At 56.2% G+C, this 26,100-nt stretch overlaps 1 protein-coding gene across 1 annotated transcript; it reads left to right on the plus strand.

Annotated features, from left to right (window-relative positions):
• Nucleotides 1-5,461: 5,461 nt before the first annotated feature.
• CHRDL2 (chordin like 2) lies at nt 5,462-25,346 on the plus strand. The gene is made up of 12 exons (XM_058043386.1): nt 5,462-5,493; nt 6,106-6,347; nt 10,559-10,671; nt 12,275-12,368; nt 13,190-13,332; nt 14,878-14,971; nt 15,290-15,345; nt 16,520-16,688; nt 17,629-17,823; nt 20,120-20,302; nt 23,549-23,641; nt 25,267-25,346. The coding sequence occupies exons 1-12, from the start codon at nt 5,462-5,464 to the stop codon at nt 25,344-25,346; spliced, it is 1,494 nt and encodes a 497-aa protein (XP_057899369.1).
• The last annotated feature ends 754 nt before the right edge of the window (nt 25,347-26,100 follow it).

The raw sequence follows: 26,100 nt of genomic DNA on the forward strand, positions 1-26,100 counted from the left end.
CTGTCCAGCCTGGCCTGGGGCACTGCCAGGGATCCAGGGGCAGCCCCAGCTCCTCTGGACAACTGTGCCAGGGTTCTTCCATCCTCACAGGGAACAATTCCTAATTCCCACTATCCCATCCATCCCTGCCCTCTGGCATGGGAGCCATTCCCTGTGTCCTGTCCCTCCATCCCTTGTCCCCAGTCCCTCTGCAGCTCTCCTGGAGCCCCTGCAAGCCGTGCCAGGGCTCTGAGGTGTCCCCATGTGAGCACCCCAGATCTGCCAGATGTGATTATAGAGGGTGGCTGGTCTCTCTGTCCCCATCCTGGCCCATGAGCCCTTTGTTCAGCCTTCCCTCCGCTGTCCAGCTGAGGAAGGGGTGACAGAGCAGCTTTGGTGGGTACCCCACGTCCAGCCAGAGTTAAACCACCATGGATGGTGACTCACAGCAAACCAGAGGAGGCAGAGCCTCTGCACCAGTTGCTATGGAAATCTCTTGCACTTCTCTTCTGCTCCTCATCTCTTTACTGGGGCACCAAACCAATCTGTCTTCTCATCATATTTTAGCACCCCCTCTGATGGAGCCTCTCAGCTAGGTTGGGTTGGCAGAAGGGAGAACGTGGCTGAGAGGCAGAGGTGAAGCCCCACACCTCTGAGCCCCCTGAGCAGGCTCCTCTCTCCTTGGCTGGCGAGAGGAAGGGGCGATCCATGCCCAGGAAACAGCCTCTGCACCCGTGCCAGGAGCTTGCTGGGGATATCCTTAACTTTCCATCTCACCCACACGTCTATCTTTAGTTGTCTCTGGCTGTCGAATGACTAAAAGGATACCAGCATGCGGATCCCTGCTGTTGCGGGCTCCATCCAGCGCCAGTTGACAAAAAGCTCGTGCTGGCTTCAGTGAGATGAGTTATGGCAGCGGTTTGGGGTGGCCCGTGTCCAGCAGTCTGTGTGTCTGTCCCGCAGGCGCTGCTGCTGCTGCTGCTGGCCGCAGTCAGGGCAGTGTGCCATTCCCGAGCTCCCAACAAAGCTGCTGCTCCCAGGATCGGCCTGGGCCGGGGCTGGGCACCGGGGAGCCCCGGCAGGGACAGAGAGCGTGGAACAGGGGACGCCTCCCCACCGGAGCCACCTGCAGGACCAGGAGCTGTGCGGAGCCCCAGGCTCGCTGGGATGTGGGAAGGGATCTCTGCCAGCTGCGCTCCCAAATTGCTCCTGCACATCCAGCCTTGGTTTCTGTGTCTGCAGCGTGCCTTCCGACCCAAAGCCCCAACAGGGGCAGTGCTATTACACGGCCACAGGGCAGGGTCAAACGGAGCACTGGGAAGGAATGTTTTACAACAAGAGCCATAAAGAAATGGCCCAGGGTGCCAGGGAAGCTGTGGCTGGATCCCTGGAATGCCCAAGGCCAGGCTGACGGGCCCTGGAGCAGCCCGGGCCAGTGCAGGTGTCCCTGCCAGGGCAGGGGTGGCCCTGCGGGGGCTCTGAGCCCCTTTCCATCCCCATCCCTCCTGGCTCTGCAGCCCGGGACGTGCCGCGCTCAGGGCCGGCCTGCAGAGGGAATCCTAAGCCCGTGCAAGGCTCCAGCCTCAAACCCCGCCGTGCCCAGCCAAGGCCTCAGCCTTGCCCAGCCTGTCGGCAGCGTTTCCCTGCTGCTCCCCCTCCCGAGCAGCTGGCAGGGCTCTGGCACTGCCGTTCCTCTTGCCCACCTTCCATGGGGAGCAGCTGGCACAGGTCATGGTGCACACACGCTGTGCTCTCCCATTTTTCCTCTCTGTCCTTCCCCCTGGCTTCATCCAGCCTTTCTCCACCCCTGCCCCTTGCTTGGTTGCTGATCCCTGTCCCTGGAGGAGGATCTCTTACCACTGTCCTCTGTGTGCCACTGGTTGCACAGATTACAGATATCTGTTTGGGTTTGTGCTTGGGAACGTGCTCAGACTCTGAAAAAGGGACCAGGTTTCCCATTCCAGGTTGGACGGGGCGCTCCCAGGAATCAGTAAATCACCTTGAGCCAGTGGCTGCCTCAAACCCTCCCAAAGGTGTGACTTTGGAGCTCCTCAGAGCCCACTGGCTCCCAGGCACGGGGGAATGACACACACTGAAATAACTCCATGGGGAACCCTCTGATGAGCATCCCCCAGGCACAGCCACCCTCAGGAGACCTCCCTGAGGAGCTGTCACCAGCCCTGGTCACCCAGGAGGATGGGAGCAGGGAATCACGGGCTGGGCTGGGTGTGAAGGGACAATAAACTCATCTCATTCCTTGATGTGGGCAGGGACACCTTCACTGTCCCAGGCTGCTCCAACCTGGCTGTCATGGTTTTGCTCAGGGTCTCTCTCATGCCACAGCCCATGGTTCAAAATAACACCAGATTCTGTTTTCATTCTCATTAAAAAGTTTTAAAAAAGGGAATTGTCTTGTCCTCTTGATTGCCCATCAAACATGCAGTGAGTTTGACCTTAGGACTCAGGAACCAGAAGACAAACAGAGCACACCCGTGTGTTGTTATTTGCCGTGGTTTTTGGAGCCTGGTTCATGATCACAGATGGATTGGTGCTGGCAGCATTGAACTGTCAGACAGATTCCTCCCCAGATGAAGATAAAGAGCTTGGTTTTGCCAAGGGGTGAATGTATTCTTTATGAGACCCAGCAGAGATGTAACTCAGCACCTTGCTCCTGACAAGGCTGGCCTTTATTTCCTGGGTCTGCACTGGGGACCTGCCTGAGCTTTCCCATAAGTTTTAGCCCTGATGTGGGGCCAGGATCCACAGTCCTGAACTCAGCTGCTGCTGCTGCTGCTGCAGAGCCACAAAATAACTCCATTGACTTGCACTTTGTGTCCCCATTTGTCTCAGCACTTTCGTAACTTGCCCACAGCCCTGTGCTACAAATGGGCTTTTCAATCAGCCCTGTGCAAGGGAGGAGCTGGGAGAGGAGGCACCAGCCTTTCCTGGGGGGAGCTGGAAGGAGCCTGCTGTTCACCCAGACCCCTTCAAACATCCCCATCAGGGCAGGAGGGGGAAACAGAGGGGCATTGCTAGAAAAGACTTGCAGAGAGCTGGGAATGAGTGGAGCAGTGAAAAAGGGAAGTGGCTTCAGGGGGTGATAATTTCAATCTCTGGGTCCAACAGCAGCAGCACCTGGAGCTGCTGCAGAGAGCCCAGAGGGGCTGGAGCCAGGCTGGCAGAGCTGGGGGGGCTCACCTGGAGAGGAGAAGCTCCAGGGAGAGCTCAGAGCCCTGGCAGGGCCTGAAGGGGCTCCAGGAGAGCTGCAGAGGGACTGGGGACAAGGGCTCCGACTGCCAGAGGGCAGGGATGGACATAGGGAAGCAATTCTTCCTCGTGAGAAGAATTCCCATTCGTGGCTGGCCCTGGGATGTGACAGCACAGCTTGTGCTCTCTGCAAGGCTGGTGCCCCATGATGTGCAGAGTGTGCCTGGATTCTGGGCTCCTGTATCCCAGGAATTCCTGGTCCTTCAGCAGAATCCCCCTCGCCACTCACGGAGCAGTGAAATTCCAGTAGGAGCTGGTAAAGAGCAGATTGTGGCCATCCCTGCAATGCCTCAGCCCTGCCTCCTGCTCTGCACACTGGGCTGTGCTCCTGGAGGCCCACAGGTATCCCTGGGGTGGGGAGAGTCAAGGTGGGCTGAAGATTCACCTCCTTTCATCACTGGGATTCAGCGCTTCCCCCTTCCTTCACAGAATGTATGTCCAGCCCATGTGGGCACAGAAATGCCTCTTGATTTCTTTTGCTCGCAGCTTAAAGAGAAAATAACAAAGCTGGTGATTTAGAGGGATACTGAAATCTTTCTTATTACAGATTTCCCTTGTATCCAGCTCCAGGAACAGGCACCTGCAAGCATGGGGCATGTGCTGGCACCTGGGGTAGAGTTAGAGACAGAAAATCAGGAGATGGATTGAGAGAAGAGGTTATTCTGCAGAAAGTGCCCTTGATGTCTTTAATCTCTGCCAGAAATGGGCCCTGTGGTTGGTGTGAGCAGCATCAGGGCTCTGGGGGCTCTGTGGCAGACCAGGGGCCTAGTGCCACTCTCACTGTGGGATGGCAGCAGGCACGAGGACCTCACAGCCTGGAAAGCCCAATCCTGAGCTTGAATCAGAGAACAAAATGAACAGATTGGGTGATGCAGGAGATCTCCTGTCACCAGAGGCATCTCAGGTGGTCACAGCTCCTTCCTGGTGCTGTGAGGACGCTGAAGGAGATAACGGGAAGAGAGAGACCTGGTGTTGCAGACATGGAGGCATTTGCAAAGAAGGACCCTGCAAGGTCTGGGAGCTCCATCCAAGCCCTCCCAGTGATGGAGCATGAAGGTGTTTACTGCTGCATTAAATTCTGGATTTCTGTGCTGATCAAGTGTCTCACTCTGAGCACCCCTGAGCTGTGAGGACAGAACAGGAGGAATGGGTAAAAAACCACACAAAATCTGCTCTAGGGAACTGCAGAAATTCACCTCCATAACGAACTGGTGGCCCTGGCTTATCCTGGAAGTGGCCTGGCTGAGGGGACACAGCTGCCCAGGGAGCATGCAGTGCTGCCCAGGGAGCATCCAGTGCTGCCCAAGGAGCATCCAGTGCTGCTGAGGGAGCATCCAGTGCTGCTGAGGGAGCATCCAGTGCTGCCCAGGGAGCATCCAGTGCTGCTGAGGGAGCATCCAGTGCTGCTGAGGGAGCATCCAGTGCTGCCCAGGGAGCATCCAGTGCTGCCCAAGGAGCATCCAGTGCTGCCCAGGGAGCATCCAGTGCTGCCCAGGGAGCATCCAGTGCTGTTGAGGGAGCATCCAGTGCTGCCCAGGGAGCATCCAGTGCTGCCCAGGGAGCATCCAGTGCTGCTGAGGGAGCATCCAGTGCTGCTGAGGGAGCAGCCAGTGCTGCCCAGCATCTCTGTGAGGCTCTGGAGAGCAGAGAGCTGAGCCCACAGCCAGGCAGAGAAGGGCTGGCAGCCCAAGCTGGACCACTGTGTGTGTGCAGGGCCTGGGGAGCAGCAGGAACAGGAGCAGTGTTGTGTGGAGGCCAGGTGGCTCCTCCAGGGATGACAGCATGACCAGCGCTGTTCCAAGAGATGCTGTTCCGTGCCCATCCTCAGAGGATGGACGGCAGAGGGGTGGGAGCACTTCTGGGCTGCTGGGAGGGGGGTCTGGGCCGGGGGGTTCCTGAAGGCAGGGGCTGCACCGGGCATTTAAAGAGTTTAAGGAGCTGAGGGAATGCGCAGGTGTGCAGGTGGTGTTGGACAGGGAGAAGGGGCGGTGATGTGTACCATTAACGATGTACCCCGTCAATGATGTACCCCGTTAATGATGTACCCCATCAACTATGTGCCCCATTAACTATGTGCCCCATTAACCATGTGCCCCATTAATGTCATACCCCATCAATGACGTACCCCATCAATGATGTACCCCATCAAAGATGTACCCCATTAACTATGTGCCCCATTAATGTCATACCCCATCAATGACGTACCCCATTAACGATGTACCCCATGAATGTCACCCCCAGGGCGAGGTGCGGCCCGGAGAGCCCCGGCCGGGCTGCAGGGCTGCAGGGGTTAACCCCGCGGCTCCCGCACCACCTCCCCGCCCGCCCTCCCTCCTCCCTCCCTCCTGCCGCCGCCGAGGAATTTCCTAAAACACCCCCCAAAAAAGTGGGAACATAACAATAATAAAAAAATTATAAAATACCCACGCTGCGGATCCCCCCTCCCGCTCCGATCTCCGCCTTTAATACCAACAAACAACTCCTGGCTCTCCCTAAAGGAGGCGCCTTTGATCGGAGCGAGACGAGCCCCGCCGGGCACCGGCACCGGCACCCCCGGGCACCGGCACCGACAGCCCCGGGCACCGGCACCGCCAGGCACCGCCAGCCCTGACACCGGCACCGGAGCGCTGCCGGCTCCGACAGCCCGGCTCCGGCACCGACAGCCAGCCCCGGGCACTGACATCCCCCGGCACCGACAGCCCCGGGCACCGATAGCTCCGGCACCGACAGCCCGGCTCCGGCGTTGCCGGGCACCGACAGCCCCGGGCACCGATAGCTCCGGCACCGACAGTCCCGGGCACCGGCACCGACAGCGCGGCTCCGGCATTGCCGGGCACCGACAGCCCCGGGCACTGACAGCCCCCGGCACCGACAGCCCCGGGCACCGGCAGCGGGAGCGAAGCCCTCAGCGCAGACCCCGGCCCATCACCGGGCCATCACCGGGCCATCACCGGGCCACCACCGGGCAGCGCGCCCCGGGCACGGGAGCGGAGCCCCAGGGCACCGGCAGCGGGCTGCGATGCTTCCCGGGGCGGGTCCCCTCGCCTTCCTGCTCCGGTGCCTCCTGCTCCTGTTCGCCTCCGAGAGCCGAGCCCGGGCCCGTAAGTCTCACCCGCGCTTGTCCCGCGGCGCCGCTTCCCTACGTGCCTCAGTTTCCCCGGCAGTTTGCGCGGTGCTGGGCGGGCACACGGAGGTGTCTGGGCACGGCAGATGCCGAACAGCCCCGGGATGTCCCGGGACGTGCAGCCGGCCGGGTTTGCTGTCCTGCCCTGCTGGGGACGCACACGGCGGTGTCCCTGCGCCCGTGCTGTCCCCGCCTGCTCTGCGGGGCTGGTGAGGGGGCGCCGGGGCTGGCAGGGGCGGCAGGGAGGGCCGGGACCCCCTCCATGGGCTGGGAATGCCCCGGGCAGGAGGGGCTGTGCCACAGACCGTGCTCCGCACGGATCCCACCCTGCCCGAGGGCATCTCCCCTCCGAGGGGGGACGGGACAACGACAATGCCTCCGCCGCCCAAAACAAAGCTGGGGGCTCTGCTCTTTCCTCCAGATCCATCCCCTGTCCATCCCTTGTCCATCCCTGGTCCGTCCCTGGTCCATCCCTGGTCCATCCCTTGCCCATCCCGCAGTCTCTGCCCCTCTTGCTCCCAGCTGAGGCACAGAAGGGTTGGGATAAGGACGGGAGGTTTGGCACTGCCACGGAAAGGCTCGAAGGACTTGGCCAGAGCTGCTCAGGAGTTTGGAGGGTGCTGGATGTGTTAACTGGGCCGGGAGGTGGGCTTGGCTTGGGAAAAGCACCGGGACCCTCCCCGTAGGTGCTGGGTGACACGGCAGAGCCCCCAGGGCTCCGGGCAAACTGGAGCAGGACCTGCCGTGTCCCTGCAGTTATTCCTCCCTTTAATCTCCTGGAATCCCAGCGGAGCCTGCCGGTGGCTCTGTCAGGGTGATTTACAGCGTGCCTGCTGCCAGCAGTGCATTAGGCACTCCAATAACCATCCTCCTGGAGGGAGTGAGGGCCCAAAATGTGAGCCCTGCATCGCCATCCCGACCCTGGGGCGTGCTGGGGGCATGGACGGGGCTGTGCAAAGCCCTGGGGAGCAAACTCTGGTGAATTCAGCTCCTCTCCCTTCCCTGGGCTCATCCAAACCCAGCACACAGCTCTGCCCCTTGAGCAGGGTGTGGGTGCGGGTCCCTGCCCCTGCTGGGAAGGGCAGGGATGTCCAGGAGGTGAGGCAGGTGCGAGGTGAGGGGTTTGCTCTTTGCAGGTGGCAACAGCCCCTAAGCTGGGCATAAACTGTGCTGGGTGGGGGCAGGAGGGTTTGTCTGCTCTGGGGAGATGTTGGGGGCTGTTTGCAGGACTGAAACGTTGATGGAGAGCTGGTGGCTGTGGGATTGGAGCAGGGCTGGAACACTCCAGCTTTGCCACAGGGCTCACCTCACCACGTGGAGGGCTTGGTCAGGACTCACCTCGAGGTCACGGGCAGGCTGGTTTGGGTGGCAGAGTCATCACCAAACCCTGGAGTCATCACCAAGCCGTGGAATCATCACCAAACCGTGGGCTTCTCTCACTGCCCACCTCTGCAGGCTCCCCTCTGCTCAGGGCTGGTGTGCAGGGAGAGTGGAGACAGGAATAAATTAGTTACGAGCAGGCTCATCAGCCAAGGGACCTACAGTGTCGTGGCTAAAAATAGGTGAGCAGCAGAAATGCCCGGGCTCCAAGGCAAGTCAGGAAAGAAGAATTTGCCCACAGAAACAGGCTATTTTAGGGGATTTGCACTCGAGCTGAAGAGAAGTATCAGAGGCACAGGTTACTGGGACGAATGTGCTGCATTCTGAGTAATTCAGGGGCAGTGGGTGAGCACAGGGATGTTTTGGCTGGAGGCATTTAGACACCAGCATCTCTGGAGAGCACGGGGCAGTGGATTTCCCCAGGAGCTTGGAAGCTGCTGTTTAATTTTTTTTAATATGGTTTCTGGAGAAAAGGGGGTTCCTGGGATCCCTCAAAAGTTTGGATCCAGCAGGGAGGAAAGGTGCTCCAAGATGGGAAGGACCAGGATGGAAAGCGAGTGCTACTCACGGTAAGGGAGAGGTGAGGGCTGCACACCCTGCTACAGGTAACAGAGCATTCCCTTGGGAAGGAGGGAATGCAGGACCCTGTCTGCCTGGCTTCTCCACTCTGGAGAGCTCAGAGGTGCTTCCTTGGCTGCATTTTCATGGCTACAGAGCTCTCCGGGCTCCCAAAGCGCCCAGAAGGCATTTCCAGCCCAGAGCTGAGCGAGGCGAGTGTGCAGAACTTGATGTGGATGTGAGCAGAGTCTCTGGGATGCCACATGTCAGGGGCCCCATGTGTTTCAGCCAGTCCCTGCTCAGCAAAGCTGCATTTTAAGCCCTTCATAAATACAAGGCTGTCACAGGAGTGCCTGGACTCTGTGTACCAGACGGTGCTCTTTGCACTTTATTTATGGCTGCTCTTAGAAACTGCTGTGCACGAGCTCCTCCCTGGTGCCCAGCACGGCCCTGGCTGGCAGGTGTGTGACCCCCAGAGAGGCTCTGGGAGCTGGGAGCCCAGCTCAGGCATGCCCTGCTCCAGGGACAGCTCCCACGGTGCTCTCTGGGGATGCAGGACCAGCATCAGGATGGAACAGGAGAGGAGGAGTGAGGGGAGATGAGCAAGACCCCACAGCCTCCTGCTGAGCCACCAAACTGCTCAGAAGACTCCCAAATGACAGAACTCCACGTGGCTCGGGTGGGAAAGGCCAGGTAAAATTAAAGATTCAGGACAGGTACCTTGGCAAGCTTTCCAGCTACCAGGAATTGAAACCTCACCAGGCGCTGTGGCAGAAGCCCTGAGCAGCATCTTCACCAGGTGCTCCAGAGACACCAGTCCAGGGTGACAAACTGAAGGGTGTGGAGAAACCCACCCTGGCTGCACCTCTCACACCACGAGAAGGGTGTGCATCTCCTTGGGATGCACCTCAACAACTCCAGACACCAACAGGGTGCCACCCCACAGCTTCCTGACCTGCTCTAGGTCCAGAGAAGTAAACCCACAGGACTTTGCTGAGTGTGCTGCTGCTGAAGGTGCACTGAGCTCACCCTGCTGACCAGCACGGGAGGAATCCACTGCCACAAATGGCTGTTCACTCCATCCAAGTGACCTAGGATGATGTCCAGAGTTTGACCTCTGAACATGAAATTATTAACATGGCATGGGAAAAAATGGTCCAGAGCCTTCAGCTTTTAAGCCCCATCCATCCATCCATCCATCCATCCATCCATCCATCCATCCATCCATCCATCCATCCATATCCATGCCCAAGCATGCTGGCACCTCTTGCCAAAGCCCCAGCACTGCAGAGATGCCAGCAAGTGTCTCCTGCTGCCCAGCCCTGCCAGTCAGCTTTAATTTTACCAGCAGCCCTCTGCAGACATGAATCAGGCTGCTTTCGAGGGCTGGACCCAAACCAGGGCTCCACTTGTGATTAAATGCCTGCAGGGAGCAGCCAACTGGCATGGGAGCTGCGAGCTGAGCGTCACACCAAGGCAGCTCTGTTTCTTCACTCTCAGCATAATTCATGGGGATGCTGCAAGCAGGGAGAGATGAAGTCATTTTCTCACCCTTTTGCAAAATCATGATTTTTTTTGTTTAGATTTTTTTTTTTGTAATTTTACTTTGTTTTGTTTTGTTTTTTCCTCTCTCCTCTGGGTTTCCTCATGCTCAAGCCACATGCTCTCTAGTTTTGTGTGGTTTGCTGTAAGCTCGTGGCCAGGAGCAGGGAGTTGCTGGCTCTCAAGAGCTGTGGGGACAATGTGAAGCCCTGATCAGGGAAAAGGAAGGAGAACACCTCTGTCTGTCCCTCTGATAACCCCCAAAGCCACTGCAGACACCCACACGGGCTGTGCCTGGGCCAGCCAGCCCGGACAGCTGCTGCTCACCACTTGTGAAGGTGCAGCTTGGGCAATCAAGTGCCTAAAGCCATCCAGGAGAGGCTCAAAGACAAGGAGAGGACCTATAAACACCTTTGTGGACCCATCTTGCAGCGAGCATTTCTGTTTCAGAGTGAAAACCCGATTTCCTGCCTCAAACCCACCCGTTCTGTTCCTTTCTTGCAAAGGGAGTCCAGTTTGCTCAGAGGGGCTGCCACTTGGGCCAGACAGGTCCCAGGGTAAAAAACGCACGAGAGTAAAATAAAAGTGGGGGGAACCAATCAAAATCTGGGCTTGGTGTGCGGGATGTGGGGAACGAGGCGCAGGCCGTGCTTGCTGTCACCCAGGAACAGCCCCGTTTCTCACCTGGCCTCTCCCGCTTGCTTGCAGGGCCGGAGGCGTTCTGCGACTTCAACGGCAAGAAGTACAGCCCGGGGGAGAGCTGGCACCCGTACCTGGAGCCGCAGGGGCTCATGCTCTGCATCCGCTGCAGCTGCGCCGAGGCACGTCGGGCACCGGCCCACCGCGGCCGGCAGCGAGCCGGGAGCGAGCCGGGGCTGCCCATGGCGCCAGGGACGCTGCTGCTGCTGACAATAACGGAAACGACGACATTATTAACAGCTGTGCTAATAACAACAATGCTCACAATAATGCTGATAACAATAATGGAAACGACAACATTAATAACAGCTGTGCTAATAACAACAATGCTCACAATAATGCTGATAACAATAATGATGCTAATGTTGCTAATAACAATTACAATTACAATTACAATTACAATTACAATTACAATTACAATTACAATTACAATTACAATAATAATAATAATAATAATAATAATAATAATAATAATAATGTTGCTGCTAATGCTGGCTAATAATAATAATAATAATAATAATAATAATAATAATAATAATAATAATAATGTTGCTGCGAATGCTCCTATTGCTGCTGTTAATACTGCTGCTAATGCTGCTGCTAATACTGCTGCTAATAACAACAACAACAACAACAACAACAACAATAATAATAATAATAATGCTTGTTGGGAAGGATGAAACTTTGACAAGAAAGTCTCACAGATACTAAAATAATAATAATGCTATTAATAATAATGCTATTAATAATAATAACAACAATAATAGCGTTGCTGCGAATGCTCCCAATGCTGCTGCTAATGCTAATTCTGCTGCTAATACTCCTGCTAAACCTGCTGCTAATGCTGCTAATATTGCTGCTAATGCTGCAGCTAATACTGCTGCTAATGCTCCTGCTAATGCTCCTGCTCGTGCTGCTGATAATAACAACATCAACAACAACAACAATAATAATAATGCTTGTTGGGAAGGATGAAAGTTTGACAACAAAGTCTCACAGATACATGTGCTTGGCAGAAAGATTTTTAAATGTAGAGTGTGATGAAGGAATAGAGATGGAAGCAAGTTTTGATACAGAAGAAAAGAATTGCTGAGCCAGTGTTACTGGACAACTAAGGAGGCAAAGCGTGTGTTAGTTAGAAGGGGTTTTTATGGCTTAGAGCAATGGATAAATTTACTTCAAACAAGAAGATGTTTTTACTAAGCAGGAAGATAGCACAGGCAAACAAATCTGCCAATGTGGCAAGTAGAAAAAAGGTCTCAGAATTTTCTGCTATAATGGTTATAACAATAACGCTAATAATGCTAATGCTAATAATAATGATGATGATGATGATGATGATAATGCTGCTGCTGCTGCACTGGGGCTTTGCTCGGCAGCTTTGCAGCAGATCGGTCCCACTGTCTCATTTCAGCAGATAAGTTATTTTTTATGCAGGCAGACAATGATGGGCCAAGGGAAGGGTTCTAAACCAGAAGAGAGGAGATTGAGACTGATATTTAGAACAAGAAGCTGTTCCCTGTGAGGGTGGCAGGCCGAGGGCTGCTCCGGGGTGATGGGTGAGGGACCCAGGCAGGGCTGGAGCCATCCCTGGCGAGCACAGCCCGCACAGTTTGTGACACACAGTTTGTGACAGCGTGTCCCTCCTCCTGCAGGAGGGCCGAACGCTCCCTGGGGACTAACCAGCCCGTCTGTCTGTCTGTCTGTCTGTGTGTCCTTCTGCAGAACACCAGCATCAGGTGCTCGCGGATCCAGTGCCCGGCGCTGCCGTGTGCCAGCCCCGTGACGGAGCCGCAGCAGTGCTGCCCGCGCTGTCCCGGTGCGTGGGCACCCCTCGGGGCAGGGCACGGGGTGGCCGTGCCGCACAGGGCGGTGGCACCCAGCCCCGGCTGCTCTGTCCCTCCAAAAATCCCCTTCTGATGGAAAAGGGCTCTCGGCCAGATCACCCTCTCCCCATGCCCCCATCCCCAGAGCTCTGTGGGGACAAAGCGTCAGTTCACACTTCTGGGGCAAAACAGGAGCTGGCAACTTGTTCTGATCGTTTGCCAGCAAAGTGTCTTGGATTAAAAAAAAAAAAAATTGAAAAAAAATTTTAGGGAAAAAAAAATTATAGTTTTTAAACAACTCCCTTCTCTGCACTGGAGACTAGCTCAAGTTTTAGTCCCAAAAGTTCTTCTGCTTTACCACTACTGATTGCCTAATTTTACCTCAATATGGTGAGAATGAAGACCTCACCTCAAGATTTAGTCTCAAAACTTTCCCTACCAGACTGCTGGCAGAGCTAGTCATAAACCACGAGTGATTTGAAAATTTAGGGGAAAAAATAGGAAAAAAAAACTCATTAATTTTAATTTTTTGCTAATTACCTATGAGACAATCCCTTTTTACTCGACTTCACCTGAATCTGGTGATGGTTACAATCAGGGGAGGGGAAACCCCAATACTTTTTTAAGGAGCTTTGTGAGGTCAGGCTTCCCTGTGTGCTGAGCTCAGGGCAGCCCCATCTACCAAAACCTTTTGGACCTTTCATTGCTGACCAGCCACGCATTGCTCTGACAGCTCGGGGTGCCCGTGGGGTGTGCAGGCTCCTTTGGGCTGGGCTGGGCTGGCTGTGACCCCGCTGCTTTCTCCCTTTTGCAGAGCCCCCGTCCCCGTCCGGGCTGCGGGCGCCCGCCAGGTCGTGCCGCTACAACGGGACCACGTTCCAGCAGGGAGAGATGTTCAGCGGCAGCGAGCTGTTCCCCGGCCGCCAGCCCAACCAGTGTGTGCAGTGCAGCTGCTCCGTAAGCCTCCTCCCCATCCTCATCTTCCTCCGGGGCTCACAGCCCTCGCTGCGGCACCCTGTGCCCCCTCTTTGGCGCCAGCACATCAAGAAGGGGCAAAAGAGCCCCAAAAGTACCTTGGCCTGTCATCACACACAGGGGTTACACTGGTTGTAACCTGTCCAGCCTCTGCCTGTGGTGCTGGAATAGCTGCTCTGGGGTGGCAAGAGGAGTGACTGACGTGTGGGAATGATGCAGCTTTTGAGGAGGCTGGTTCCCCTCTAAAGAACCCCAGCTGGGTGATGTGAAACACCTGAAACAGCTGAAAGAGCCCTCCAATCCAGCTGCACGTGTCCCCAGGAGCCCGTGGGCTCCTTGTCCCTCTGGGCTGTCACTCTGTCTATCTGTTAGGGCAATGCCTCGGGTACACAGGGGGAATAAAGGGCTGGCTGAAGTGGAGCTTCACTGTGGGGATGTCCCCGGGCTGTGTCTGGTGCTGTCAGCTGCTGGAACAGCTGCGTGAACAGCTGGTCTGACCCTCTTTGGGAACCGCCCCGAGAGCAGAGCCTCTGGGATAAATCCTGCTCTTTTTGGGCACTGGCTCTTGGGGCAGGAACTGCTGGGCAGGAGGAGAAGGAAGGAAGAGGCAGGTGTGGGCTCCCTGGGTGCAGAGCAGAGTCTGACAGATGCTGCCACCCACCACACTCCCCTCATCCCCTTCGTGCTCCTTGCACAGCAGTTTGGATCCTGGTGGGAGGAGAGGCAGCTGTGGTTTGCTTTTCTAAGGATATCCTTGGCTGACCTCTTGGTCTTGCTTCACTGGGAGCTTCTGGATACCCCAGAGAAAATTGCCGCAGGGAGATCACCTTGCTGTCGAGGGCTGGCTGCTGAATATCCTTTTTTACCCTTTGGAAAAGTAGCAAAAACTTATTCCTGCCACAGACAGGTGCAAATCCACTGCCTGAGGTGGCACTGGGATGCACAAAGGTCAAGGCTGCCCTCAACCTCTGGTTTCCAGCTTGAATCACCTGCAGCAATGATATTTTCCAAGTGATCCACTTGGGTCTATCCCTGACCCTCTGTGTGCTTGTCCCTGCTATTGGGGAAATAACCAAGGGAGAGGGAGGGCAGAGCTTTGGTGTGGACCTGGACTCAGAGTCCTGCTTCCCACTTCCACCCCTCTCCTCTGGGTCCTTTTCCTGGCAGATGCCAAGAAAACCCTCTTGGGGGTTGTTCTGCAGGGCTGGGAGGTGTGTGGTGGCTGTGCCAGCCTGGCAGCACTGGTGGTGCCTGCCCTTTTTGGGGAAGGGCAGTGTGTTATCCATGGGACAGCCGTGCCAGGAGAGCACACAGCCCTGCAGGACGGACAGACAGACAGCGCAGCAGGGACAGACTCCAGCTGCCAGCAGGTGCTGGATGACTGGTGGCACTGCAAGATGGATTACCAGGGGGCTTTTGGTCATGGACTCATAAAATCCTGGGATGGTTTGGGTTGGAAGGGGCCTGCGTGGGGGACATACAGCCCTTTATAAGGCTGACAGTGTGTTTTCCCTCCTGCCCTCCTAGGAAGGCCAGATTTACTGTGGCTTGGTGACCTGCCCTGAGCTGCTGTGCTCCTCTCCCTTCAGCGTGCCAGACTCCTGCTGCCAGGTCTGCAAAGGTAACGGGGCTGGGAGTGAGGGCTGGCACACCCCAGCTGGCAGCAGGAGCCATCCCAAGCCACTCTGGCAGGAGTTTGGGAGCCTGGGCTGTAAATCAGCCTGCTTGTTATCTCCTCGTTGCACCAGGAAGTGCAAGCTGAGGGCTTGGGCTTTCCTTGGATAACATGGATTGCATGTGCAAGGCTTGGGTTTTCCTTGGATGATAGGAATTGCATGTGCAAGGCTCCTGTCTCTCCAGACTCCCAGGCAGGCCAGCATGTGGAGGAGAGCTGCTTTCAGCCCCCAGCATGTTCCAGGACAATGTTTTTCCCTTGCAGATGGCTCCCTTGAGAAGCCCTCGGAAGAGGAGCCCCTGCAGTTGAACAGAGGTGTTGTACGTGACGTTTGCATTTTCAAACCCCTTGCTCCTAGCACAGCCCCCTGGGCAGCTCACAGAATGGCCTGGCACAGTGAGATCCACTGAGAGATCCTTGCACCATGCCCAGCAGCTCTAGGAGGACACCCAGCTCCTTGCCCAGCAGAACATGGGCACCTGATTTGCAGGTGGATTGTGCCGTGGAATTGAGTCTGGCTGGGAGATACCAGCCTCGGTGGGAGCTCAGGCCAGCACCCTGTATCAGCAGCCCAGCAAGGAAAAAGGGACTCCTTGGCTCCTGGGTTCCTTCAGGGCCACATTTTGGAGCTGGGCTGCCCATGCCAGCTCTGTGGGATTAGGTCGCTCAGCTCCTGGCTCTGCCCTTTTCCATACTGCTCCAGCACCTACAAAACCTCCAAAACAGACACAAGGGGACCCTTTGTGCTGCGTGTCTTGTCCCAGCACTCTGCTCCTGGAAGCCTGGGATGTTCCTGGGGTGTTCCTGGTGTTTCAGCCCTGCTGGCTGGCAGCCACACTCTGGCTCCCCTGGTGCCTCCCAGGTGGGAGAGCAGGATCTGGCCCATCCTCCCTGCCTGTGACACACAGATGCCAGCCCTCCTTTTCCCACCTAGGAAGGACCAGCCCATTTCCCTGTGTGTTTGAGGGATGGAGAATTCCTGAGGGAGCTGGGCAGGGGCTCAGCCTGGAGAAAAGGAGGCTCAGGGGGGACCTTGTGGCTCTGCACAGCTCCTGCCAGGAGGAGACAGCTGGGGGGGAACAGGGACAGGAGGAGAGGGAACGGCCTCAGGCTGGGCCAGGGCAGGCTCAGGTTGGATATTGGGGAAGTTCCTTCCAACAAAAGGTTGTCCAGGCCTGGCACAGCTGCCTGGCATCCCCATCCCCTGAGGGATTTATGAGCTGTGTGGATGTGGCACTCTGGGACATGGGATAACGGTGGCCTTGGCAGTGCTGAGGGAATGGTTGGGCTCCATGATCTCAGAGGAATTTTCCAGCCTGAATATTTCTGTGATTTATATGGTTTGTGGGCCATTGCTTATCCCTGTGGTCTCTGCCCCATGCACTCCTGAGGGAGGGCGTGCAGGACACTGCATGGCTTTTTCCAGCATGCTTTGGAAGGAAAACAGCTCAACTGCTGGAGTCTGAATCCCCCGTTTTCCCTGGCTGCTCACAGAGACATTCCCAGGACCAATGCTTGGGAGAGGTGGTGGGCAGGAAGCCCCCCGGAGCCACCGTGTCCACGGCTCTCAGCTCTTCCCTGGAGCTGATTCCCAGAAGCTTCAAACCCAAGGGAGCAGGGGGCACCACTGTCAAGATCGTCTTGAAAGAGAAGCACAAGAAAGGTAAGGGATGGAGGGGCCAGGCAGGGACTTTTAGTGGCCTCTCCAGAGCTTGGAATTCTTTGGGGATCTGATTCAGTGGCAGTGTCCACCAGCAAGTCCTTCTGCCCACTCCTCCACAGCCAGCCTCAAGGTGTCTCAGTCCTCCTGAGTGCCACTCTCCAAAGTGGGCTGGGAGAAGGCTGGTCCTTGGAATGTTTTGGAGATCTGGGACTTGGGAAGGAAGGAGCTCAGCTGGAAGGCTCCACATGGACCTTCCAGGAGAGTGGCACACAAAGACAGGACATTCCTCCTTGTGCAAGGGCTGGCCCTGCCCCAGGGCTGCCCCAGGTGTTCCCCTGGAGCACAGAGTAGGGAAATGAGGAGAGGAGGCCAGTCCCTCGATCCAGAGGGGGAATAACAGCTCCTTTCTCCTCTTGGCCGCTCTCCCACCATGGTGCCTCCAGAAGGTGCCTTGGGCATGAAGGCCCGGAGGGAACTGTGGGACTCCAGAAATTTCCGTGCAGGAGTCAGCAGGTGGCACTCTTCACTGTGCTTCACTCCTGCCACGGCCGGGAGGGACCCCGGGCTCCGGAGGGCGGCAGCCGGGTGAGGGCCCCTGGCCCTGCAGGGCGCTCACACCGGGCACAGCCAGCCCCTGGCGCTGGGCCTCTGCCCCGTGGCACCTGCTGGGGGGCACCTGCTGGGTCCCTGTGGCACCTGCTGGTCCCTGTTGGCATCTGCTGGGTCCTTGTGGCACCTGCTGGGTCCCTGTGGCACCTCTGGTGCCATGCCACCTTCTGTGGTGTCCCGTGCTGCCAGAGAACATGGCTCCTCCACACAGCAGGAGCAGCCATGTCCTCCATGCTCCGAAGCCGTGCCTCCACCGGGCCTCGGGCTGACAAAGAGGAGGAGGAGGAGGGTTCACGTCCCCAGACAGCTCTTTGCTGTGTCTCTCCTGCAGCCTGTGTGTACAATGGGAAGACCTACTCGCACGGCGAGGTGTGGCACCCCGTGTTCCGGCTCTACGGCCTGCTGCCCTGCATCCTCTGCACCTGCAGGGACGGCGTCCAGGACTGCCACAAGCTCACCTGCCCCAAGGAGTACCCCTGCCAGCACCCTGAAAAAGTGGATGGGAAGTGCTGTAAGGAATGCCCAGGTAGGTGGGATCCTGCCTGCTCCTGCAGCTGCCTCCCAGCTCCTGCCCCAGCCTTGGATTAAAGCCTGAGGCCGAGAGAGCCAAAGGGATTCAGGCTGCTGGTGGCTAGAATTCACACCAGACAGGTCCAGCAGGGTTGGAGGGCAGCAGGAAAGGAACATCCCCAGGACTCCCACTAGGTTCCATCTGTTGGGAGGATGAGGTCTGGAGTTGTGGTCCAGACTGGGAGTGCTGGGATGGAAGGAGCTTTCAGGGCAGAGGACACAAAGCCTGTGTTTCCACAAAAACCAGGGTTAAATTGTGCCAGCTGAGGTGTAGGTGTGAAGGGAGGAGTGAGGACACTTGCCAGGAGAAGGGCTGTCTGTGGCGCTCATGGCTTGTGGGAATTGGAACCCCCATCTCTGGGAGGGGAGGTTGAACACACAGGTCTTGGGGTGCTCCAGGTAGAACTGGGCTGGAGCTGGGACATGGGAAGGGGCAGGAGCACCAGGAGAGGCTGAGGGAGCTGGGAAGGGGCTCAGCCTGGAGAACAAGCAAAGGGCACTGCCACGTTTTGGAATGGCTGCAAAGTTGTTTGAGCTGAGATTTCCAAGGTTTTCCAGCGCCTGAGTGGAGAGGTTCTGAGATGGCCTCCTCAGGGGAGCGCAGGGCAGAAGCTCAGCTTGTTTTAATAAGGTTTTTGATATGTTTATGAGCAGGATTTACGATGTGGTGCCTGGTGGGAATGGGATGTGATGACTGAGCAGAACCCTTCCAGTCTTGCATTCCCACTCTAGTGGGTCTCTCTGGTTTAAATCTGACAACTTTCCCTGCTCGGGTCTCCTGTCTGCTGCTCAGCCTTCACTTTATTTCCAATTAACCACCCTGATGCAGCCAGAATGGTTGTGTTCCTGCCTTCCAGCTCTCACAGACAGCGATCACACACACACTGCTCAGCCAGGTCACATCCCTGCCCTTTCCTTCACTGCCTGCAGGCTTTGCCCAGGTCCTTTCCCAGATGCTTTCTGTGGCTGTCCTTATCTTCCTCCTTTGTACCAGTAACTTAGGAATGCCAAGTGATTTTTCCAAAGGGACCCTGGCCCTGGGAATTGCTGTGACGTGTTGTGTGGATGGGGGACACTGCTGTGGGCAGAGCTGGTGACCACCACCTCAGTGTCCCTGCTCCTCCTCCCCATGCTGTGGGGGTGTGAAGCTCCTTGATTGTTTAATTCCCATTGAATTCCAGGGGTTCCTTTGCTGCTGGGAAGGTGAGGCTTTAATCGGGGACTCCATGATCCCAAAGGGCTTTTCCAGCTTGAACAACTGCTCATTTCTGGGAATGCCCTGGAGCAGGGGTTTCCCTGGGACAGGTGAGGGTGCTGGGCCGTGCTCACCCTCCTCTGCCTCACGCTGAGCTGCAGAGCTGAGCTCCTGCCCTCTGCCTGCTGAAAAGCTTTGCTTCCCTTTGAACTGGGATTTCCATTCCCTCTCAGAGCAGAAGAGCTCAGGAGCACCCCAGAAAGCCTGGGGGAGAGCAGAATCAGGCCTAAAATAACTGTCTTGCTAAAATAAACCCCAGGCATCTATTTATAGCCAAACTTTCTTTCGAGTAGTGTGAAAAGCTTCAGCATCCAAACTGACTGGGAGAACAAGGCTAAATTCAGCAGAGCTGGGCTCCTCTGCGTTCCAAGGACCACAACCAAAGGCAATAAATCTCCTTCCAAAACCACAGGGCATTCTTAATTACTCCAGATACATTAAAAAAAAAAAAAAAAAGAGGGGAAAATGAGCATCCCTTCTTTACCAAGGATGCTGGAAAAGTCACGTAGGACCCAGGGTGGATGTCCTTGTGGTGGCACCCTGTGTGGGGAGGGTGCTGGGGCTGGTGCTGAGCCCACCTGAGGGGCTGAGCTGGGCACACTGCCCAGGCTGCCCTGCTGTGGGCCATCCCTTGTCTCCCCTGATGTTCCTCCCCAGCAGGAGCGAGATGAGAAGTGGGGAATCCAGCCCCTGCTTTGTGGCCATGGTGGCACCAAGGTCGCTGCAGGAGTATGGGGGATCCAGACGGACAAACCCCCCTTCCCCATCCCTGCTGGCACAGGGGCAGCTGGGGTCAGGGGGAGTGAAAAACATGGGGATGAGGAGGCCCACAGCTCCTTTATCAGCCTCTCCTTTGCTGCTGCTCCTGGAGCTGGGGCTCGGATCATGGGACAGTGCCCCGAGGCACCAAAGCCACCGAGATGCCTTTTCCATGACCTGGCTGCGGGGATGGTGCCTCCTGCCCCTGTCGATGACCCGTGTCCCTGTGTGTGCTCAGAAAGCAGGGTCAGACCCACGGACGAGGCGGGCAGCCCGCGGTGTGGCGGCGGCCCCGGCCGTGTCCTGGTGTACGCCTTCGTGCCGCCGCGCTCCGAGCCCTCCAAGGACATCCTCAGGACCGTGGCCATCGAGAGGGAGCCGGCAGAGGAGGTGGAAATCTACAACTGGAAGCTGATTAAAGGTGAGCACCATTGTGAAAGCGGCCAGCAGAGCGGGAGGTGTGTGTGGAAACCGATGCTTTCCAAGCTTTGTTCGGTTTCTCTGGCTTTTCTTGCGGCGCTCCACCCCGTGCGTGGTGGATCGAAACCTGCTGACAGCAGGCTGGCTTTCCTGGCTCCCCCATTTCACACCCTCTCCCTGCATTCCATGCAGGCCAGGGGCTGGAAACCACTTCTGGCCCCACTAACCTCACCACGAGCTGCAGCACCATCTGGGGGCACAGAACATGGGCAACCAAGCAAGGGCCGGGGGGTGCTCCTCCAGACCCCCTGCTCTCGTGCCAAATGCACGTGGAAAGCAAACAAAGGAATTGTTCTGGTGGCTCTGTGGTTTTGCTTTCACTCCTTTTCTTACACCCCAGTCCACCTACAGCTAGAAAGCAGCTGCAGAGGTGCACAAAGGGGGATGAATTGTCCCCAGCCCATTTTTTGGATGGGTGGGTTTGGATGCTCCTTCCTGTTGGTGTGTGCTCCAGAGGTCAAGGCACAGCAAACACGCTGTCAAAAGGCTCCAATCTCTTGCTCTTTCCCCACACCTTCAGCTCTGCCCCTGTGCATGTGGGGAGTCTGGGGACACCTGGTGCAGTAGATATTTGTGCTGTGTCTCTCTGTGGCCCAGGGAAGCATCCCAGTGCCCCATTCCTGAGTTTCCACTGGACACACTCTACCCAAATGGACTTGAGTGCTTCATGTTGGTTGTACCTTCTCTATGGATGCAGTGGCCCTTGCCCTGTGTCTGCTGGACTTGTGCAGCCATCCTGGTCCCCTGGTGTGCCCGTGTTTCACATCACTCCCTGGGGAGACCTTGGCCATGGCTGGACATCACCTGAGGCATTAACCCAGGGATGGAGCCCTGGTGGTACCACGTTCCCATGCTGCCCCTGGCACGCTCCCTGCTGCCCGTGCTGCCCCTCCTCAGCAGGGCCTCCCTGACAATGGCACCTTGTGGCTGAGGACAGCTCGGGCCCCGCCGCTTCCTCCCCCGGCTCCTTGGCAGGGCATCACCCAACCCCTGCCGGCACCTTCCGAGGCCAGCAGCCCCAGTCTGCATGGAGCTCCCCAGCCCTGCCAGCCAGGGACAGGGGAGGCCCTTGTCCCCGAGGCCAACACGGCTCTTTTGCTTGGCACGGCGCAGTGTTGTTGTTGGGAAACAGCATGAGCTCACTCACATATGGATTCCACCTCTCCGTGGGCCATGGCTCCACCAACAGAGCAGCGTGTGTGGAGCAAAGAGCCTGCAAGTCACACCTGGACCTGGTCCATTGCCTTTGTATGGGCTCGTGATACCTACGTGGCCTCATCTATTTCTGGGCTGGGATGGTTTCCTCCACAGAGCAGGAGTTGGGAGGAGAAACCAGCACCAGCTCCAGCCAAAGGTTTTGCCCAGCTGGCTAGTGATGCACAGCTGGCCTCCACAAGAGTTGCAGTGAGGGCTTCCCCATCTTTTTAGGGTTCTGAACATCACCAGCAGTTTTGAAAATCTGATGTTTTTGACCTGTTGTCCTCTCTGTCCTTGCCAATCTTCTCACAAATCCCCTTTAAAGCACTGAGAACAGTGCCCCAGCAGCTCGCTCCATCCCATCCCAAGGGCTGCCAGGAGTGCTCCTGCCTGTTGGATGGGATGTGTGTGCCAGGAAATGGCACTGCCCTGTGCCAGCTCCATCCATCCTGCCTCCCCACTGCTGGACTGTCCTTAGCCTGTGCTGTCCTGGTTCCTGCTGCCTTCCTCTGCTGCTCCCAGCTCCTGGGATGTTGGGAATGACCCTCCTGGGGCCAAAGGTCTCAGCCAGCTCTCTGAGAGCTCTTGGGGAGCATCATCCAGGTCCTTGATTAAAAGATGTTTATCTCTTGTAGCTCTTGTTTAAAATATCCTCTTGGTTACTAATGTGCTGGAAAGTGCTCCATCAGCCCCGGGACTGTAAGCACACCCTCCTGCTCCTTTCTAATTATAGACCAGAAGAATTTATTGAACACTTGTGCCTTTCTTGCGTCAATAACAGTTTTATTATCTCCATCCAGTGTCTTCTTTTGTTACTGGTAGGACTACTTTACCCAACCCACTGGAAGGACTAAGTAACCGTGCAAAAATCCATCTATTTCTCTCTCTGCCTTTGACTTCCTGTACTAATTTTCCACAGTTGATAACATCTCATTTATCTGGCTTGTGAGGCAGCTCCCCTTCATTACATACCCTTTTCATGTGTAATTGCTGCTGGGAATCAGGGAAAGTCTCTTAACCAAATAAGGGGGACCACGTTGCCTGTCCCATCTGCTGGCAGCAAGGGGCTGGCTGTGCCTGAGTGAGAGGTGGGCAAGGATATTCCAGGCATACCTGCCTGCCTTGTCATGCCTTGCAGGAGAGCAGGAACGCCAGATCCCTGATCCCACAGGAAGGGCACTGTCATTGCTAAACACAGCACAGGTTCACAGGTTTGCAGGGGTCACACATCTGAGTCAGCAGCTCCACGGAGGGTCAGTGCTGCCAGGGGCAGAAATATCAATTGCTGCTGAGGTCACTTGTGTTTGTTCCTGTGCTGGAGCGCTTTCAGCACTGCTGACCAAGAGATGGAAACCTTTGGTGCTTCCAGGAAAGGAGATCACCTGAGCATGGAGGGGAGCCCTGGTGCTTGAGAGTGAGCAGAGGGGCCCCATCATCCCTTTGCTCTCACCTTTATTTATTTTATATTTTTAGGGGAGATGGAACTCCTGCAGGGCACGATGCTTTCTGGAGCAACAAAATCCCATTGCTTTCACCTGCTCCATGGTGAAACATCCTGGCTCAACAAGCAGTGGCTGCTTTCATAGAACCACAGAGTCTTAGCATGTTTGGGTTGGAAGGGAGCTTCAAACCTGCCCTGTTCCACACCCCTGCTGTGGACAGGACACCTTCCACTGTTCCAGTTTGCTTCAACCTGGCCTTGAACAATTCCCAACTTGTGTGGCAGCCACAGCTTCTCTGGGCAACCTGTGCCAGGGCCTCACAGGGAAGAATTTCCTCCTAATATCTAATATGATACTCAAAGGAGATGTCTCCTTGGAGCCTTGGCCAGCCCTGGCTCCATTGCCAGCTCCCACCAGGCTCTGGCAGCAGGTCCTGCACCAAGCCAGGGCCCTGGGGCAGGCAGTGTTGGGAGGGCACAGAGAATCCAACCTGTGTGAGCCTTGAGCTGGGCACTGCAGAATCTGATGCCCTGTGTCCCCCTCTGCAGGAATATTCCATCTGATCCAGACCAAGAAGATCAGCAAGCAAGAATTCAAGCAAGAGGCACAAAACTTCAGGCTGGTCACCAGGACAAACGAAGGTAGGGAGAGAAAAATCCCCTTTCCTCACTCCTCCAGCACTCCCTCCTGATTTCCTGCTCTGCTCTGGCCCTTCCAAAGGCTGTGTGAGTCCCAGCCTCACAATGGTGTGGGAGCTGAGCCCTGGGGACAGCACTTGTGCAAGTGTAGCCGTGCTGGGGCTGACCTGTCTTCACACCCCACGCAACACTCCTGCTTACAGCCACATTTTCACTTTATGGCATAGGAAAGGGCAGCCAGCTTACTAAAAGCGGCTGCACTCTTGTGAAATCCAGAGGTTTTGTCTCTCCAGAGCCCGTAAAACTGTTTGATTTTTATATCTAATCCATCTGGTGCTCCTGGGAGCACGGGGGGAGGGCAAAAAAAAAAAAAACGGTGCAAGGGATTAGTGAAAAATCAAACTGTTGAAATGTGTTTTAAAACCATCCAGGATGTTCCGGGATGTGCGTAAACATGACGGAGAGCAGGAATGCCTGTGTGGAGGGAGCTGCTGGCTGCTCCCTGCTGGCTGGGCCGGCTCAGAGCCGTGCCTGCAGGGTGCAGCACCCGGGGCTGTGGCTCACTCCCAGTGCCCCGGGGCTGTTCTCACCCCCAGTCCCTCTCAGACAGCATCTCTGACCAAACAAACCCCGGGGGATTGTCCAGTCCCTGCTGCCAGGCTGTGCTTCACACCCTGGTGCGCTCTCTGGCACGTGCTCCTTCTCCTTGCCTCAGTTTCCCCTGGCAAACAGCCCCGTTGTGAAACCGTCCCGCTGCCGTGGCTGTGAGTTCTAGGAAAGCTCTGACCCACGATTTCCTCACAGCAGAAGGTTAATGCAGCCAGAAAACACTCCCTCACCCCTGGGGTGATGACGCTGGTGCAATCCTTGCTGGGGTTGCACTGAGGAGACAGAACACCTGGAGGGGAAGGAAGCACCTCCAGCCACCTCCTGCGCATCTGGGGACTCTTTAGGGAGCAAGGAGAGGGACTGGGACACTTTGTCCTGGTTTGGGGGGGCTTTCACAGCTCCACATGTGATTTGCTGGGAGTCTGCAGCTCCTTGGGGGATCTTCCCTCTTCTTCTGCAGCAGGATTTTCCCCTACCAGAGGTTGCTGAATGGAGACCCAAGGCTGAGGGAGCAGCACAAAAATAAATATAAATGGGGAAGATTGAGCAACCCATCCTCAAATGGGGCTGACAGAAGGGAGGAGAGAACCCTACCTGTCCAATGGCCATGACACTGAAATTTTGGCTTCCCAAGGTTGAGACAGAGGCAGAATGCTTCCCCCCCTGAGAGGCAGAAATTCAGCCCAAATCTGAGACATGCTGGGGAGGACAGGGACCTACCACATAAGAGCACCATTTAAAGAGGTGCAGAGGAAGGTTTGTCCCTGTTTCAGCCTGAGCTCCTTTTCTTTTCACACTGTGTGAGTGTTTTGCACAAAAAGCACTGTAAGTGCCACTGACTGTGCCATTGCTGCATTGCAAGGGTGAGAGCCCCTCCGAGCCCCATTTTAATTGCAGTACCTGTGGCTGGGGTCAATTTAACTGCAGTACCTGTGGCTGGGATCCCTGAGGAGCTGCTCTGAACACGGCCTGCCCCGAGGCTGTTGCTAATGTCTGTCTGTCTGTCCCTGCTGATCCAGGTCACTGGAACATCTTCCGAGCGCAGACGTCGGAGCTGAGGATGACAGAGAGCCCAGAGAAGGAGACAAAGACCTTGTAAAGCCAAGAACTCTCCTCTAGCTATCGATTTATCTACACACAGACACACATACACATATATCCCAACCCCAGAGCTGCATTACTCAGTAGACTGGCACTGCAATACAGGTTACACTAGCGGGAATTCCAGCGACTCCAGAGAACCAACCCCAACCCCTCGGAGGCAGAGCCGGGCAGGTGCCAGGAGGAGGAGGGATCCATCCCAGACACCCCGGCATTCCTGAGGAGCGCGGCAAAGCAGGACATGACCGTGCTTCTCACCAGGGCAAAGATGACCTGCAAGGGAGAAAAACCATCCCTCCCTCTTTCCTTGGAGCCCCTGGGAGCTGCAAAGGGGCTTCTTTGGCTGGATACCCTCCACGGGGTGTTCTTTGAACAATCCCCTCTCTTCTAGCTGGGATGATTCTCTTCCCTCTTTGCAGGGAAAGGATTCTTTCCCCTGGGATGATTCCTTTCCCTCTTTGCAGGGAAAGGATTATTTTCCCGGGGATGATTCTCTTCCCTCTCTGCAGGTCACCTGGAGATGTAGGTTTTGGGAGGAGCCAGCTGCTGGCAGGGTCTGAGACCCTGGGCACTGCACTAAGGTCGCTGCTGTCGCTGCTCAGCATTTACTGTGCTATATATTTATATCTATCCTATATAATATCTACCGGGCTGTATTCACAGGAGGGGCATCTCCCAGAGGGCAAACAGGATCATTTATGCAGCATGGGGAGGAGGGTGTGCAGCAGCATCCCCTTCCCCCTGTTTGGAAA

This window comes from Melospiza georgiana, chromosome 2 (assembly GCF_028018845.1).
Source record: "Melospiza georgiana isolate bMelGeo1 chromosome 2, bMelGeo1.pri, whole genome shotgun sequence".
Classification (NCBI taxonomy): Eukaryota; Metazoa; Chordata; class Aves; order Passeriformes; family Passerellidae; genus Melospiza; species Melospiza georgiana.